Genomic DNA, 16,110 nt, shown 5'->3' on the forward strand with positions numbered 1-16,110 from the left:
CGTCATCACCCTTCACGGAAGTCGGTGCGGTGATGATGGTGTCCCCGTTTATGTAGCAGCAGGAAGAGGATGTTTGCTTCCATTGAAAGAATAATATCACCTGCTTATACATCTTTGTAACGTAGTGAACTGCTGTAGAGTCTTTCTGCGGACCCGGTGAAGATTTAGACAGCTCACTCCCTCTCCCGGAGGCGGCCCGAAAACATGTCTCTGTTCCAGTCGGCACTAGATTTCTTAGCCGGGCCCGGCTCCTCCGGAGCGGCCAGTCGGGACCAAAATGATTTCGTCGGACAAGTCGTTGAACTCGGTGACATGAAGCTGAGAATCAGGAGGGTGATCGCGGAAGGTGAGATACGTGCACATCACAACAAGAAATTTTGGTCACGTCTTCAGCGGCTAGTCATGCTAGTTAGCTGAATTTGCTAACATGTTAGCATTTGTGAAATACCTCTAGTGGAGTAAGTGATAATATAGTTAGCAAGTGCAGGACAGTGAGTCACCGAGCAAACGCCAGGTGATAATTTGGTTTGGACTGTATCTAACAAGCGCCAAATCGATTTCCAGAATTAGGTACTTCAAGGAGAAGTATAGACATTTCAAAGTTAAACTTGACGTGTCTGCTTTGTGTTACCGCTTTACACCTCACTGAAGGCTGTGTGTGTGCAGGCAGAGCTGCGCTTTACGTGTCCACCTTTACCGTCTGTCTTTCTTGGAAACACGGCACTTTTTGCTTCATGAGAAAGACTTGATAAAAGTGTGAGTCAGGCCTGCCGGGCCCGAAGATATGAGTGATGACGGTGTTGTTGGTTACCAAACCAATTGATTATCTGTAACAGGGCAGGCTGGAAACTCTTTACAAGTTTCAGTCGAAACAGAGCACTTGAAAAATTCTGCTGGATTGTTTCTTCTGACATCAACAAGAGCGGCATTCCCGTGTCAGCACTGGTGCCTGCTTATTGAATTTTTTTTGTTAAGTATAAAAATATCGTCTCACGTTTGTGGTTAGGGCTGCAGTAGAAACAAGTGAATATCACAGATGCCATAAGGAGAAACCTACTGGTAGGTTTGTGACAGCAAGGAAGGGTCTTGCTGCCTGGATTACTGCTTTTTGAGCGTGTAATAAATATATCAGAGTAGACCAATTATGTACCAATTTGGACTGATAGTTTAGCATTACAAAGCACTTAATTTGGTAATTTTCAACAGTTTAGTGTGATCTGATTAGTCGATTAGTTTGGTTTTTTTATTTCACAAACGAAATAGAAATTGTCTTCCGAGGCAAAAAGGAAAACGCTGATCTGGTGTTCCTGATTTTTAGAGGTATCACTGATTATTTGTTTTTGCTGTGTCTGGAAGTGGTATATTCTGCTTCTTGAGAGCAGGTGAGAAGAGAACATGGCATACCCTGTCAGGTTACACAACATGATCTACTCCAACATTTCACACAAACAATCAAATAATATATTTAGATCCATGATTACTGATGTGATCTCCACCTGGTGTCTTGCAGAAAAGTGCTTAAAATTTTGGCTGATTATAGCTTCAATCTCCCAACTGTATAACTATAACCTCCAGTTGGAAAGCCAGCATATCATTTCTTCCATAGCAATTTCCCAGACATCCAAAAACCCTTAAATCTACATAGGGCATCTTTTTATTTATATTGAATACACTTTTATATTCTTAAAAGTGTCTTGGAACACATCTCTATATATCTGTTTTAAAAACCTACTCTTTGACCTACTCTAGTAGAGTAGTCATGGTATATTATTTTATTTTGTATGATGCCCCCTGAAAGCTGCTATGAATTTAGAAACTGTGGAAAGCAGTTCACTCTGAGGGTTAAGGGTGGGCTTCAAATAAACATGCTCCACTTTTCCTTTAATTATCTTTTTCTTTTTTTGTCTTGCTTCCTGTATGGTGTGCACCAGCAAACATGACTATGTTGGCAAATAAGATGGCATTTACTATTGTCTACGGCTGATTTCTACGTGTTTTGTCACATCGATTTAAAGTTGACTGAATATGCAAAGCTAGTGTGATAAAAGACTTTAGTTAAGTCGTGGTTTGTCTTGTTTTTTAATAGAGAACATGCAAAATTCACACAACCAGGAGTCCTCTGGCTGTGAGGCATCATTTCTAACCACTGTACTACTGTTCTTCAGATATACTATCAACTTTCTCTCTTTAATAGTATAATTAGTATTGTGATTTCACTTCCTGGTCCACAATAGTTCGATTCAAACAGGTTAAAGGAAACGCACAAGACCTTCCAAATCAAAGCAAATGGAGTGGAGATCATTTTACACTAAAACGCTGCCTGTTTCAAACTCCCGTCATGCAATTTCAAAGGTGTCTTTGTTGGGACCTTTTGCTGAGACAAAAACAATGGATTGCTGTAACCAGATGGTTCTGTTTTTTTGTTTTTGTCTACTACACCAGTTATAGTCCTACAATTGTATAACCCAGGCACACATATTGTTTCAGAGTGAGATTGAATAAATTAGTGTTTGATAAAGAAGGATTTAAGGTATTTTTAAATACCTTTCTGTATTTTTTTCTTAGACTCGTTTGGAAATTGGAGCAGAGAAAATGGAGCTTTTCAGCTTTCAGTCTCTTACCTTCCGTTTTACAAAATAGTGGAAGACATTTAATCTCCGCAGGGAGGTTATCAAAATGAGTCGCATAACACAACATAACCTGTAAGGAACAACACGCTTTGTTGCGGTTTGATAGTCAACTGGAATGTTTTGTGTGTGAGCTGAGAGTTGAAGCACAGGCAAATAAATAAATAAATGTAGGCAGGCACGAGGTCCCTGGTGAGAGTCCCAGAAAAAGAGGTTTTATGAGAACTGGGGAAGTGACCACCATACGCGCATGGACCTATGCAAAGCAACCTGTTAAAGATTAGAAGGCTGGTAGTTGATTTACTCATGTCTGTGGTAATCTTGGCATTTCCTTGTTTAGCTGAGGCTTGGTAAGTAGAAGTATTTGAGACACACACACCCAGACTGAAGTTTCTCCTTTACTAGTCACAGTGACTTGGGGAAAAGAAAATCAAAATAATGCAAAAACCGCCCCCCAAAACATTGTTCCACGAGTGCATCTGCTGTTTAGACAGTTAGCTTTTATTAATCCCAGATTGATAATGTTATGTCAGTTTAAGGGACTGGCTTTAAGCAGCACAGAAGTTTTTTGTGAAATACATTATGATGAGAATGGTGTTGTTCCCTATGACAGTAGTGTCTACAGAGCGGTATACTACGAAGGAAGTTCAACACCGTCAGGCTTTCTTAGCATTAGCTGGCTCAACAAAACCTTAAGCCATAGCTGGAGATAACGGATCTCACAACAGTGGTTATCAACTTTCTCTTTTAAGCATGCTTTCCATTTCAGGCTCTGTGTGTGCTCACATAAAAAGGAGTGTTTTCATAGGTCACAACTCCTCCACACAGGCAGAGATCCTATCAGATAAAATGGTAATCTAAAAAGAACAGCAATAGGCGAACAGTAAATTGATAAGATAAGATAAAATAAGATAAACCTTTATTAAGTCCCACACACGGGAAACTTTAAATTGCAACACTCTTGAAAATAAGACAAAGTATTGCTACTGAAAATCATTAATCTGGTGACTTTGCCGATTGTTTCTAACATGAAAGGTGCTCTTTAGAGCTCTGATAGTTTAAATTCGATACTTTTAAACATTAAATTAGGTTATTTGACAAAATCAATTTGTCAGCACATCAGAATAAAATACATTTTCTTGATTGAATACGTATTCTTGGTGTGTTTTCTGTTTTATAGTTGCTGCAATTCTAGCAGTGTAAAAGAGAGTTAGCAACAGATTAGAATCAAGGATAACAAGGTTTAAACATTTCCTGCATCACCAAATGAATACATGTTCCAGTGAGAATGCAGTTGTCCAGTTTGCATTGCTTTAACTTTACAGCTGGGCTTCATTTGTGATCTTACTAAGGTGCAGCTTAACAAGCTGCAGAAATGACACATATTCCCATAGGAGAAAATCTATATTACAGTTAAAACTTGCTGTAAATAAAAGAATAAGTAAAAACTTTAGACCAAAACTCTGAATGTAACCTGTGCCACTTTTTGTAACACAGAAAACTCATAGCTGTTAATGTTTTATTAATTGTAATTTATAAAACAGCCCTCTACTGTGTAAATATGGAGAGCGATTATTATAGAAAAATGGATTTGAAGACATCATAAGCAGTCAAGGTTTTAGCTGCATCTTCAATGAACAGGATACCCAGTAGGGCTTACAGTCAGTCAGTATTGCATGAAATCAAGTGGTGCATGTTGTAATGGTTCCATTCCCAAGTTAAAAAGGAAAACAAGCGCTTGAACACAGCATTAATACAAAAACTAATAATGAATTTAAATATTAAACATGTCATCCCATGTGGTTTATTAATTAATTATTAAGTGATTTTGTCATTTTAATTTCAGAATAATTTAAACATAGACGTTTGATAATAATCCAGGACACCAACTAGACAGTGTTAGAATATATCCTGGTCAGTATCACAAAATTCTTTCAGTATCCTGAACATTTGAGAATCGTCAACCCAACACTAAATCATAAAAAACTGTAAATTAAATCCTCATCTTTTTTTTTTTTCTTTTTAAGGTGGATTTGCTTTTGTATATGAAGCCCAGGACATGAGCAGTGGTAAAGACTACGCCCTCAAGGTAAGATAAGGTGTACTGACCCACACCCTCAATGTTAAAAATGTTCCACTGTTACGTTTCGGCTGTGTTGCTCATCACTGAGCATGTATTCGTTAATGTGCGTGTCATTGTGTGCACTGTATTACCCAATGCATCAAATCAGGCACATTAGCTCTCCTTACATTGATTTTTACATTCTTCAGCACCTGCTTTTAATATGCAAAACAGACAAAGTACTGCAGGTTATTAGTACATGCACTTGTCAGCTTGTGGAATGCATTATTGTCTGCATTACACTGCTGAATCAAAACATGCCATTGGACGCGTCCCTTAACAGAAAGATTTTCCCTTTTTATCTATACAGCTGTACTAATGAGACAGTAACTGAAAAAATGTAGGCTTAGCAATGTGGACGGCCGCTTACCAGGTAGTTTGTTGTTCATATGCAATATGCAATTATTGCAAGTCATTTTGTACAGAATGATGAAGCTCCAAACAATTATGTTTGCACCGTTTCCTACTTACTCAATTCTGTTCATGCTGTATCATATATATATATATATTTATTAGCTTCTCATTTAAGTATAAAAACCTCAAATGCTGAACAATGAAATTGTCCTTTGAGTGTATTTATCAGATAACCACATAAATTATCTTTAAAGTAATTGTAATTTTACTATTATTAATATTTATTTTGTTTGAAGCTAATGCTTTATAGGCGGTCTATTGCAGTATGCTAGTTCAGTCCTGTTAGGCATATATTATATTGATCACAGAACAAAGCAATGGTCTGTATGCATTTTTTTTCCAGAGACTGCTGTCTAATGAAGAAGAGAAGAACAAAGAAATCATACAAGAAGTCTGCTTCATGGTATCCTTTAATTATTAATGAGTAAAGCACAAAAGTGTTTCTGTAAAAAGTTTTTGTTTTTTTGTTTTTAGTTTTTTTTTTTTTTTTTTTTTTACTTCACACCTAATGTTAATATATAGCTGACACTAAACACCCATAGATCATCTGCCATAGCTCTCTATTCAGGATTTCCTTCGTCATCACATCTCTCTTAAAATGCATCTGGTTAATTTTTTTCAGCTTTTGAGTAGTTTGCTTTTTGGACACCTGCTGTAATCTAAAACTGCGGATAGCTTAAACAAAGTAGGCTGACATGCGACAGGTGAAAACCAGCAGCTTCTGCCACTAGAAACTGGTTATGATTGTGATTTATGAAACGGCAAATTTAAGGCGAGGCTTGTCACAGCAGCAGTGTTTATTCTGTATGTTCCTTCACCTGCTGGCTCTATAGAAAAAGCTGTCCGGTCATCCAAATACGGTTCAGTTCTGCTCTGCAGCCTCCATCAGTAAAGAGGAGTCAGACACCGGGCAGGCTGAGTTTCTGATCCTCACTGAGCTGTGTAAAGGTAAAAACACACACTGCTACACACAGAAAGGCACTTTTCCCAGTTTTGTTTCTTTAGTGCTGAATCAGTTCTTACTCATTCATGAAATGCACATGCAGTAATTCAGGGGTGCTGGAACTGTTTCTGAGTAACTCCCACTGAAAGGCATTTATGATGAAAGTTTCCTGTCTGTAGCCTTTGTTTCCTGCTCTGCTTCCTTTTTGTGTAGTTACAGCAGACAAGGTTTTTTTCATTCAGCAGTTTTTCAGCTTTCTGAGCAAATACCTTACTGCTTACCACAATAAGTATGTTAACAGAAATAAATCATTTGTAGGATGTGTGCAAAGCACTTTTTCTTTAATTTTGTAATTTTATTACTAAATACAAGACTTTTATCTACAGTTTCACATTCTTTTGTGTTTTTGTACCTCTTTCACCTCAGGTCAGCTGGTGGACTTTATTAAGAGGGTAGAGCAGAAGGCTCCTCTATCATGTGACACTGTGCTAAAAATCTTCTATCAGGCGTGCCGCGCTGTTCAGCATATGCACAAACAGAAGCCTCCCGTGATACACAGAGACCTTAAGGTTTGTCTGCCTCTGGTATTTAATGGATGACTGATGTGTCAGAGAGGAGAATAAAGAAAAATGCACAATATACAGTGCAGTTATTTAGTTGGTGCTTTTACTTATGACCGCATTTTCATCATATCATGTGCTGCTGCCCTTGTTCTGTGTCTCAGAAGTCTTACTTATGGCAATTAAATGAAATGCTAACTCACTGCTTGGTTGATGTGTTGCAGATTGAGAACCTCTTGATTAGTAACCAGGGCACCATCAAGCTGTGTGACTTTGGCAGCGCCACCACAGTGTCACATTATCCAGACTACAGCTGGTCCGCACAGAAGAGGTCAATGGTGGAGGATGAGGTACCTAAGCATGCAGACAGTTCTTGGTGATCTTAACAGTGACCTGCTTATACACAGTGTCGGGAAGGTTACTTTTAAAATGTATTCCACTACAGATTACAGAATACATGCCCCAAAATGTATTCTGTAACGTATTCCGTTACGTTACCCAATGACGGTAACGTATTCTAAATACTTTGGATTACTTAATATATTATCATGCTTTTTACAACTACGTGAATGTACTATTGCTGTGTGTTTTATTACTATTACCGAAGGTCCGCGGCTCCGAACCGCAGTAAAGGGACCTCTGACTAATACGGCGGGTTCCATGTCGGGCTCGTAGCCGAAAAATAGCTTTACTTTGTTGTGTGGGTCAACTTTGCTTGCGAGAGACAGAGAGAGGCGTTGAAAGGCTGCTCCAACGGAACTTATTGTTTTCGGAGGAAAACACGAACACGTTGTACAGTCGAGTCTTAATAGCTGCAGTGGTTATTATTATATTTACATGCTTCCAGCTCCCGTTTTTGCTCGGTGACAGCTCGTACTTTTCCACTATCCTTTTTTTCCCCTCCTCTTGCTCACAGACACATAACGTGTATGGCGGCCCATTCTCCCTGCAGCACGGACTACACTGCCCATGAGGCTACGTTCTTTAGAGCTATGCCCGTAGCATTCTGCCTATTAGCTTAGCACAACAACAACAACAACAAAAAGGCGCTCTCTCACTCAGGAGGCACACAGTCGCAGAGAGAGAGCGTCGTCCTGTAACCATGGCAACCGTAACGCTGCCGCCTGGAACAACAGAACGTAGCTGTCAAACAAAACCCAAACAGTCCTGACCCGCCACCGCAGTGTAATCCATTTATTTCAACAAAGTAACTGTATTCTAAATACCACCTTTTTAAACTGTAACTGTAACGGAATACAGTTACTCATATTTTGTATTTTAAATACGTAATGGCGGTACATGTATTCCGTTACTCCCCAATACTGTTTATACAGTACATGCGCTGTTAAGCTGTATTGGGTATTGTATGAGATGATATTTTCTGAGTTTCATTAATATTGAAGTCTGTCTAAGATTTTGAACATATAGATGGATTAATATATGAATTCTAAAGTTATTTGATTCAAGTCACTTATTATAAAGCAGATTTAAAACAACAGGAGGAGGAGCCACCTCTCATTTCCTGAAATGTTGTTTCCATGGAGCCAGACTTTCTTTTAATTTTTTTTAAGTGATCTTTAGCAATAGTTCTCTACAATAGTTTTCCAGGCTTTCTGAAGGTCTGTCTTTGGGCATTGGCTCCTTTCAATCGGAAATATATTTTTAAGCCACTTAACACTGATCCACAAGTCATTCATGCTTAAAAAAATTACTTAAATATAACATAACTGACAACTTAGCAAAGAATCAACTTAGCCACTTTGTTACCAGCAGCCTGTCTCAATAGCACATCATTTGTTCTCATTTCTTTAGTTGACAAAAAAAGTAAGAAAAAACCAAAAAGCTATCTTCAGGAGATGAACAGTATCTCAAAGTTGTGTCCTTGAGAAATAAGAAAAGCCCTTGCACAGAACCTGAGAGATGCATCTGTCTCCTCAGTTGATCTCTCTACTGTTCGGTCTCAGTGGAAGGGTGTCTGTCAAGAAGTCATTCTTAAGAAAACCAGGAGAAAATGGCAAATTAAACAAGAGCTAGACTGAAAATCAGTTATGGAATGAAAAGGCCAGAAGAAAGGTACAGCAATGAGTGTCTACAGTCGTGTGTAAAACAGTGCAGACTGTAGGGGTCTTTTATAAATTGATGGAATTATGAAGGAATAAAAGTATGGTCAGATTTGGATTCACCATGTAATACCATCTGAAAAAAACATGCACTATAACTGGAACACTATCAGTCATAGCTTGGCCTCCCCAGAGCCCGAACCTTAACATTATTGAGGCAGTGTGGGATCCTTTTGACAGAGAACAGAACAAAAGGCAGCCAACATCTAAAGAACTTTGGTTTTCCAGGTTTCATGAAGGAGATTCCAATCTTGAAGATTTCCTAATGAAATTGCAAGAAAACTTGATAGCATAACTAAAGGTGGTCATACTAGGTTTGCACATGTTTCAATAAATTGCTATTCAAACGTGCATTTCCCATTTTCTTAGCAATGCAAAGAAATGAGGGAAGCTCAAAATATTTGCACAGTACTGTAAATAAGGAAAGGAATCAAAAGTATCCATAAAGTTTAAAATTATAAAAAAAACATGACAGAAAAAGCAAAATGCTATTAAAGATCCTCAGAGTGAACTAAAAGCAAGAGATAAGCAGCGAATGAAAACAGTAAATAGTAATTTCATCACTGATCACAAGATTGTGTTGTTACCCTTGAATATGTGATTAGAGATTAAAGGTTGAAATCTGCTTCACAGGTAGACATTTTATATGGTTTTAATTTTTTAAAGAAAACATAAAAGGAAAACCGCAGCCACTTTGATTTCATTTTGTTTCCTTTAGTTGCTTTGTAAAAAGTAGGATGATTAATTGAGAAGACAAAAATACACGTACAAAGACAGAGTGGGTCAGTGGCAGTATTGATATGGTGTTGAGCATAAACCAGAAACCTTTAATTGGATTAATAGCCAGAGGTCCAGGAAGCCCTAAACAATCATGTAAATTATATTTGTACCATAACCACACAGCTGCCCACTTACACACTGGAGCTTTGCCACAGATGAATTTCGAATGCAGAACACCAGAGGTCTTGGCTTGTAAATCTAATAGACTTCTTGTTTACCAGGCACATGTTGCACATAATAGAATAGAATAGAATAGCCCTTTATTGTCGTTGTACATCTACAACGAAATTATGGAGATGTGAGTAATGTACTCATCTTGTGCACTTCTTGTACAGAGCACATGGCTTTTTCAGTTCTGTCTAATCGGGAGAAAGAATTTTACAAAGATTTACAAACATATAACTTAAGCTTGATATTTGCTTTCATGTCAATTCATTTTAAAAAATGTTTTTCTGTAGATAACAAGGAACACCACTCCTGCGTACCGAACGCCAGAGATGATCGATCTCTACTCCAACTTTCCCATCAATGAGAAGCAAGACATCTGGGTCAGTCATTTTCAGACATTAGTGTACCTCCATTTATAATTTAGACACAACTGACTTTCTCTTCTTCTGCCTTTGTTTTGATTGTCTTTCGATGCATGTTTTTGTGTTTTTGCTGTAAACAAAGGAGTTTGATTATTGTACTGATCATGTGTCGTCTCACATGCAGGCTCTGGGATGCATCCTCTACCTGTTGTGTTTTAAGCAGCATCCATTTGAGGATGGAGCCAAGCTACAAATTGTCAACGGAAAGTACTCCATGCCTCAGAACGACATGAAATACACTGTGTATCACGACCTCATACGTATGTACTGCCCGTCAGGCACCAGTCCATTTATTAATCGATACCAGCTAAATGCCTACAAGATAAATCTGATGCCTTAAGCCACATTATACCTTTACCAGACTGCCAGATGTTTAGCACAATAGCATTCATGTAGAAATGTCATGCAATTCAATGCAGTACAAAAATGCATTAGTGATTTAAAAACTTTTAACAATGTTAGTTTGGTTAAACAGTATACAGTTTAAAGTAAAAGTCTGATTCTTTTTCTTTGTTCACCTTAATTTCTGTGTATGTGATTGATGACCAATCGGTTATTAATTAATTTTAATCAGCTTTCTGCCATTTTTATTAATATTTTTACAATTGTGTTGTCCACAAACATCAGTTATGCTATCATAAATTTTTATTTGTATCTTTTTTTATAATCATACTAACTTCAACCCACATTCTACACATTCTCCTCCTCTTCAGGTTCCATGTTGAAGGTGAACCCAGAGGAGCGTCTGTCTATTACAGAGTTGGTCAACCAGCTCCAGGAGATAGCAGCAGCACGCAACGTCAACCCCAAGTCCCCCATTACTGAGGTAAATGCGTGTTCTAAAAGTACCCTCGTCATTGATGTAAGATGTGATAATACGGAAAAAAACACTGCACATTTACAGTAGTTATGGTAAGGCTTGCATGTCTAATCCTTTAATACGTGTAAAGTAGCTCTTGAATCTTCATCTTGAGTTCATCAGACGAGTTGGTAGCAGTTAAAACGTTTCTGCTCCAGGTATCGGTTTTGAATTGTTGACAGCTTTCACAAGTATTTTAGAGTAAACAACGTGATTGGTTAAGGGCACTGAGTCTCATCCTCAGTGTGTGCCAGCCTGTGAAGAGGCTATTGACAGGCCAACCACACGGCTTCTTCCTCTGTGTGTGTTTGTGTAAATGTGCACATGTACACACACAACTTGAACACTCTCAAATTGCTGATGCGGTTACATTTGCTAAGCCTCACATACACCACACACAGACGCACAAACACACAAGCACAAAGGAGTCTGTATTCTCTTTCCCAGCGGCCTCTCTTGCCAGCTGGTAAGGTCTTAATGGGCCAAAAAAGAGGGAGAGAGACACACACAGAGGTGAAGACTGAGAGAACTGAAATTTAAAGCAAACATGAAGTGATACCAACAGTTCAGTGGTAACACTGTGTTTTCATTGGCATGGTCGGTGTTGCTTTTTGTCACCTGCACCACAGTAGCTAATTGAGCACAATCAGATTTAAGATTTAATCAGGGTTTTGGAATAGAAATCGTTTTACGCTGCATGATGGCTGACCATATTCAACCTATCAGCCCCAACTCATTATGATTCTTACCGCAAATCCTTAAAAATCCAGGTACTTATCACTAAATCCTCGGTCATTGTTGTGATTGACATAAAGCTGCTTTCAGTTTCAACATTTGCCAGGTTTACACTGATTTCATCGCATTTTCCTTGTTTTGTGCTGAGTTGGTCAGTGTCAGTATCCTGAACTAAATTTATATTAAAGTACCGTTTAATCATTAGGAAATTAGCAAATCAAGGCAGATAGACTTTTTTACATTTCTACAAATTTCTCTCTAAACTGAATCCTGATAAGGCTGGTAAGTGTGTGCAGAGTGAAGGCAGATTTGGCGATTGCTGATCTGATTAGGGTTAAGAAGGGGTTTCCCTGCTGGATGTAAGGAGATTATAATCCTCGGACTTCTACTCCTCCTCTTCCTCCTCTCCCTGCTGCAGTTCAGCACAGACATATGGAGAGGCTGAGAGGAGGGAAAGGAGAAAACTTGTGAGGGAAGTGAGACACTGAGAGGGAAATAAACAAGACAGTTACGCAGAGGCTATTTGGCTGTTGAACACAAACCCCAGATCGACAGCAATCATCTGGCACAGCCTGTTTTTAATTTGTTGTAATTTATCGACTTTTTGGAGTTACAGATTTTTATTTTATTGTTTTTTGTTTTGTTTTTTTTCATTCAGGGACCTGACGTGTGCTTAACACATTTTTTTCCTCCTCCTTTGTTTAAGGCTGACTGTTCATTTTCTATCAAGTTCTATTTTTATTTTATTTATATATTTAAAAATTGTATATTTTTGGATTTTTTTTTTTTTTCTTTTTTTGGATATTTTCGATGATGTTTTTCTTTCCCGGGGTGGTTTAGCCATTGTGGGTTTTTTTTTTTTTTTAAACACAGACAGTCTAGGTCACAGAACATCTTTCTTTCATCATAACTTTTTAAAATATTGTTGACCTGCTCGTTGCAATGTTAAGTACTTACTACTGTTGGCGTCCAGTGTATGATGGATATGAATGTCTGCAGCTGCTGGAGCAGAACGGAGGTTTTGGCAACAATGGAGCACAGCCATCAATGCAGATCCACAACAGCCATAACAATGCAGGTAAATTGTTTTTTACATTTATTTTCTTGTTGTTGTTGTTGTTGTTGTATGACAGGGTTTTGGGTCAGTGTTTGTTAGTTTGTGTTTTTATCGTGTTTATTTGTTTCAGGTGTTAACACTAAAGTATAGGAGACTAATACTGAAGTTCTTGAAAACACTATTATCGATATTTTTATATTATTGATATTTCATTCTTTCCTAAATGGAAATGTCACAACATCTTTATTTGCACATTTCATATTCATTATCTGTATAACCAGCTGTGCAGTGCATTTTAGTAGAGTTGCATTGTGTTTCAAGAAACTGCCTACTGCTCATTTACTTAAAGTTGAGTTCTGTACCACATAATGCAAATCAGTAATGACCTACGTACGTCAACATCTAGGCAATCCTTTAAACTACCGGTTGCTGATTTTAAAACAAACACAGATTGAGCACCTGCGGGGTTTCTTTAAGTCCTTTTTAAAAAAATTTGATTAAAAACAACTCTGGCTGGATTGTTTTTCAGATAGACGTTCACATGCAAGCCAGTTTATTGCTTTCTGTTTAAAATCCCTGCACAAACAGCCCTAGCACAAATGTACTCAGGTCTTTGCCTGATTGTAGAAGGCTGAGAGAAAGAGAGAGCACCTGTCAGTCGCTGTTTGGTAGAACACCAGTCAAATGTCTATTGGTGAGAAAATGCGTGACTCCTTTTGTTGAAAAATGCCCCTGTGGGCAGGTACCATTAGAAACTGCTAAATCCACATCTTTCCCATAAAGTTTATCATTGAGCTGTGATTGAACATGACATTTAATTTCTCAACCGTATCCCTGAAAGTCACGCAATAAACACGGTAAGCTGGTATGTTAGTCACCATCCAGCTGTTGACACATTTAATACACATGCCAGGTCTTGCATATACAAAGTCCTGTGAGATCAGTAAAGGGTTCCTCCTTGTCTGAGCGAGGGCCCAGTATGATGTACTGTCAGGAAACCAGCTATTTTTAATGGTAGAACAAATCCTCTTATTTGTTACAATATCTGTTCAGGTTCCTGGCATGATGAGTCAGACAGTCACTATAAATGTTTCTCAACAATATTTTTTTCAATCTGTAACACACTAATTTTGATGTATCATTAGCCTTAACCTCCTAAGAGCCTCTTGTGTAGTATAATTGGCAATGTTTATATCACGGCTGATAGTGGTGTGCTCAGATTTCAAGTTGTTTTGTTTTTTTCTTGTATGTGAATCTGTTGCAAAAAATAATTTGATTCAAATGCACCTTAGGAAAAAAAAATAAACATTACATATAGAGACCATGCATTAGTATGCAACAGTGTGACTGTCCCACCATACAATAACATCTAATTTAAATGAAGTAAATCATGAAGGATATAAAAATAACTAATTTATGTGTTGGGTTTTTTTTTGTGGGGGTTTTTTGGAAAAAGATTTAGATTTTTTATAGCATAAGCTCTAAGTGCTCGTTGGGAAAATTATATTTGTGTCTGTCTGTTTATCTCAGTGAGCATAATAGGCTTATTTTTCACATAAATATCCACACAGACTTGTACGCACACAGACACGCACACACAGACCTGCAAGCTGTCTCCTGTCCACTCACTAAGAGGATTTCTGCACTGCCTGTCAACCATCTGTCGAAAGGCAGAATATGTTTGCTCTTTCCTGTGAGGAGTGGCTCCAACTGCCTGTTATTACACCTCGGCATCAGGCAGCTGCATTGCAGCTAAAATAAACTGATTTTATCTGAAATATTTATTGGTAAAAAGCTTCCTTTTGAGCCCTTTTGATGAAGCCCAGAATGTAATTAAGTATTTATATGTGCATGATCATTTGTCACAAGTGTCATTCCTCTTGCAGCTAATAGGTGCTGGGTGTGCTTTCACCAGCCAAACCGATTGTAAGTGCTTAATCTCAGGCATTGCCTCTAAAGTCATTATATTTACCATATTCTTCTTTTCCTCACCATTTCTTATAGGTGTATATGACCCCGATCAGTCTGGCAGTGGCCTGTTTGATATCTTAAAGGGAGGAACAGAACGCTTCTTGACAAACATAAAGGATACTTCCTCCAAGGTCATCCAGTCAGTAGCTAGGTAAGAAGCCTCTCGTTATCGGGAGTATTATTGCTACATTTATTTATTTTGCACTTTTAGTCATATGTCTTTCAGTTAATCTTCATCGTTATGTATGTATTTTTTATTTTGGGAGTTAACATACATTTCAGTTAAACTTTTCACATTTGACATTGGTTATTATAACTTAAAATAGTTCCACTACGGTATTTACTTTGGCACTGACAAATTTGAATTTCCCGTAATGAAAGGATGCACTTTTGGTCCTATAACAAATTTTTAATTCAGACATCCAGCAAATGGCAACTATTTTTAAGCAATACTGTTTCTCAGTCATGTCATCATCTGTTATCATGTTTCATCATAGTTGCAAAGGCCTAATGTGAAAGCAGTTGTCTGCGTATGTCTCATTCTCACTCATACCCTGATCCCAGATTTACCTTTAAAAGGAACATTTTGTTGTCTGCTGGTCAAAAATGTGGTTCTACACTCAGATTTCATGTGTAATGACACACAGTTCATCTGTCCTCCCTTTATTGACCATTGCTATACAAGCAAGTCAGTGGATTTTCTGGGCTGCTACACTTGGCTGCACTGGCCAGTGAAAATGGTAATGATTGCTGAAGGTATAGAAAGATTAAACAGCAAAGTGTTCCTTTCATAGTCCCATTATCCGCATCTTTAAAGATTTGCCGTCTCATTTGGTTTTGTCATTGACTTTTTTTGATGATTTTGTTTTGTTTTTTTGTTTTGTTTTTGTTTGTTTTTTCTTCCTCTCTGTCTCAAACCCTCATGGTCCCACTATGTGTCCATCTCCTAGCAACCCAAGGTAAATATGGGTCAGCGGAATGCGTCAGTCCATGCGTTACTCTGTGTTCTGTAGTGTGTGCTTGATTTAGTAGGAAAGAAATGTTGCACATCTTCTGTTGCTCAGTGCCCACCATCCTAGCTTTCTGATCCTAACATCAAACATTCAGTAATTCAACTGAGTGAATGCAGAGCATGATGTGAATGGACAAATTCCCATATATATTGGTGAAATAACTGGAAAATTATATCAGCGAATGACACAGTAGGGCAGACTCGCTGTCCGTGAGTTTTCCAGGAAACTATTTTCTGCAAATGTAAACTCATTTTATGAGAACTTTGTTTAAAGATAACTAGAATTGGTAGCATAGCAGTGATGGCCTTCGATTAAAAGG

At 37.9% G+C, this 16,110-nt stretch overlaps 1 protein-coding gene across 3 annotated transcripts in view; it reads left to right on the forward strand.

The window, feature by feature from the left end:
* gak (cyclin G associated kinase) overlaps nt 1-16,110 on the forward strand; it is a 26,319-nt gene continuing 10,209 nt past the window's right edge. For 2 of the 3 annotated variants that reach the window (XM_040050650.1, XM_040050652.1), the window contains exons 1-12: nt 1-346; nt 4,655-4,716; nt 5,507-5,566; nt 5,997-6,111; nt 6,533-6,675; nt 6,891-7,016; nt 10,025-10,114; nt 10,281-10,416; nt 10,870-10,982; nt 12,750-12,828; nt 14,812-14,929; nt 15,729-15,737. In XM_040050650.1, coding sequence (XP_039906584.1) covers nt 205-346; nt 4,655-4,716; nt 5,507-5,566; nt 5,997-6,111; nt 6,533-6,675; nt 6,891-7,016; nt 10,025-10,114; nt 10,281-10,416; nt 10,870-10,982; nt 12,750-12,828; nt 14,812-14,929; nt 15,729-15,737 — 1,193 coding nt within the window. In that variant the 5' untranslated portion in view covers nt 1-204. The remainder of the gene's footprint in view (nt 347-4,654; nt 4,717-5,506; nt 5,567-5,996; nt 6,112-6,532; nt 6,676-6,890; nt 7,017-10,024; nt 10,115-10,280; nt 10,417-10,869; nt 10,983-12,749; nt 12,829-14,811; nt 14,930-15,728; nt 15,738-16,110) is intronic. The other variant, XM_040050651.1, reaches the window with a different exon arrangement.

The sequence above is a fragment of the Simochromis diagramma genome, unplaced genomic scaffold (assembly GCF_900408965.1).
Source record: "Simochromis diagramma unplaced genomic scaffold, fSimDia1.1 OVJJ01000131.1, whole genome shotgun sequence".
In the NCBI taxonomy this organism is placed as follows: Eukaryota; Metazoa; Chordata; class Actinopteri; order Cichliformes; family Cichlidae; genus Simochromis; species Simochromis diagramma.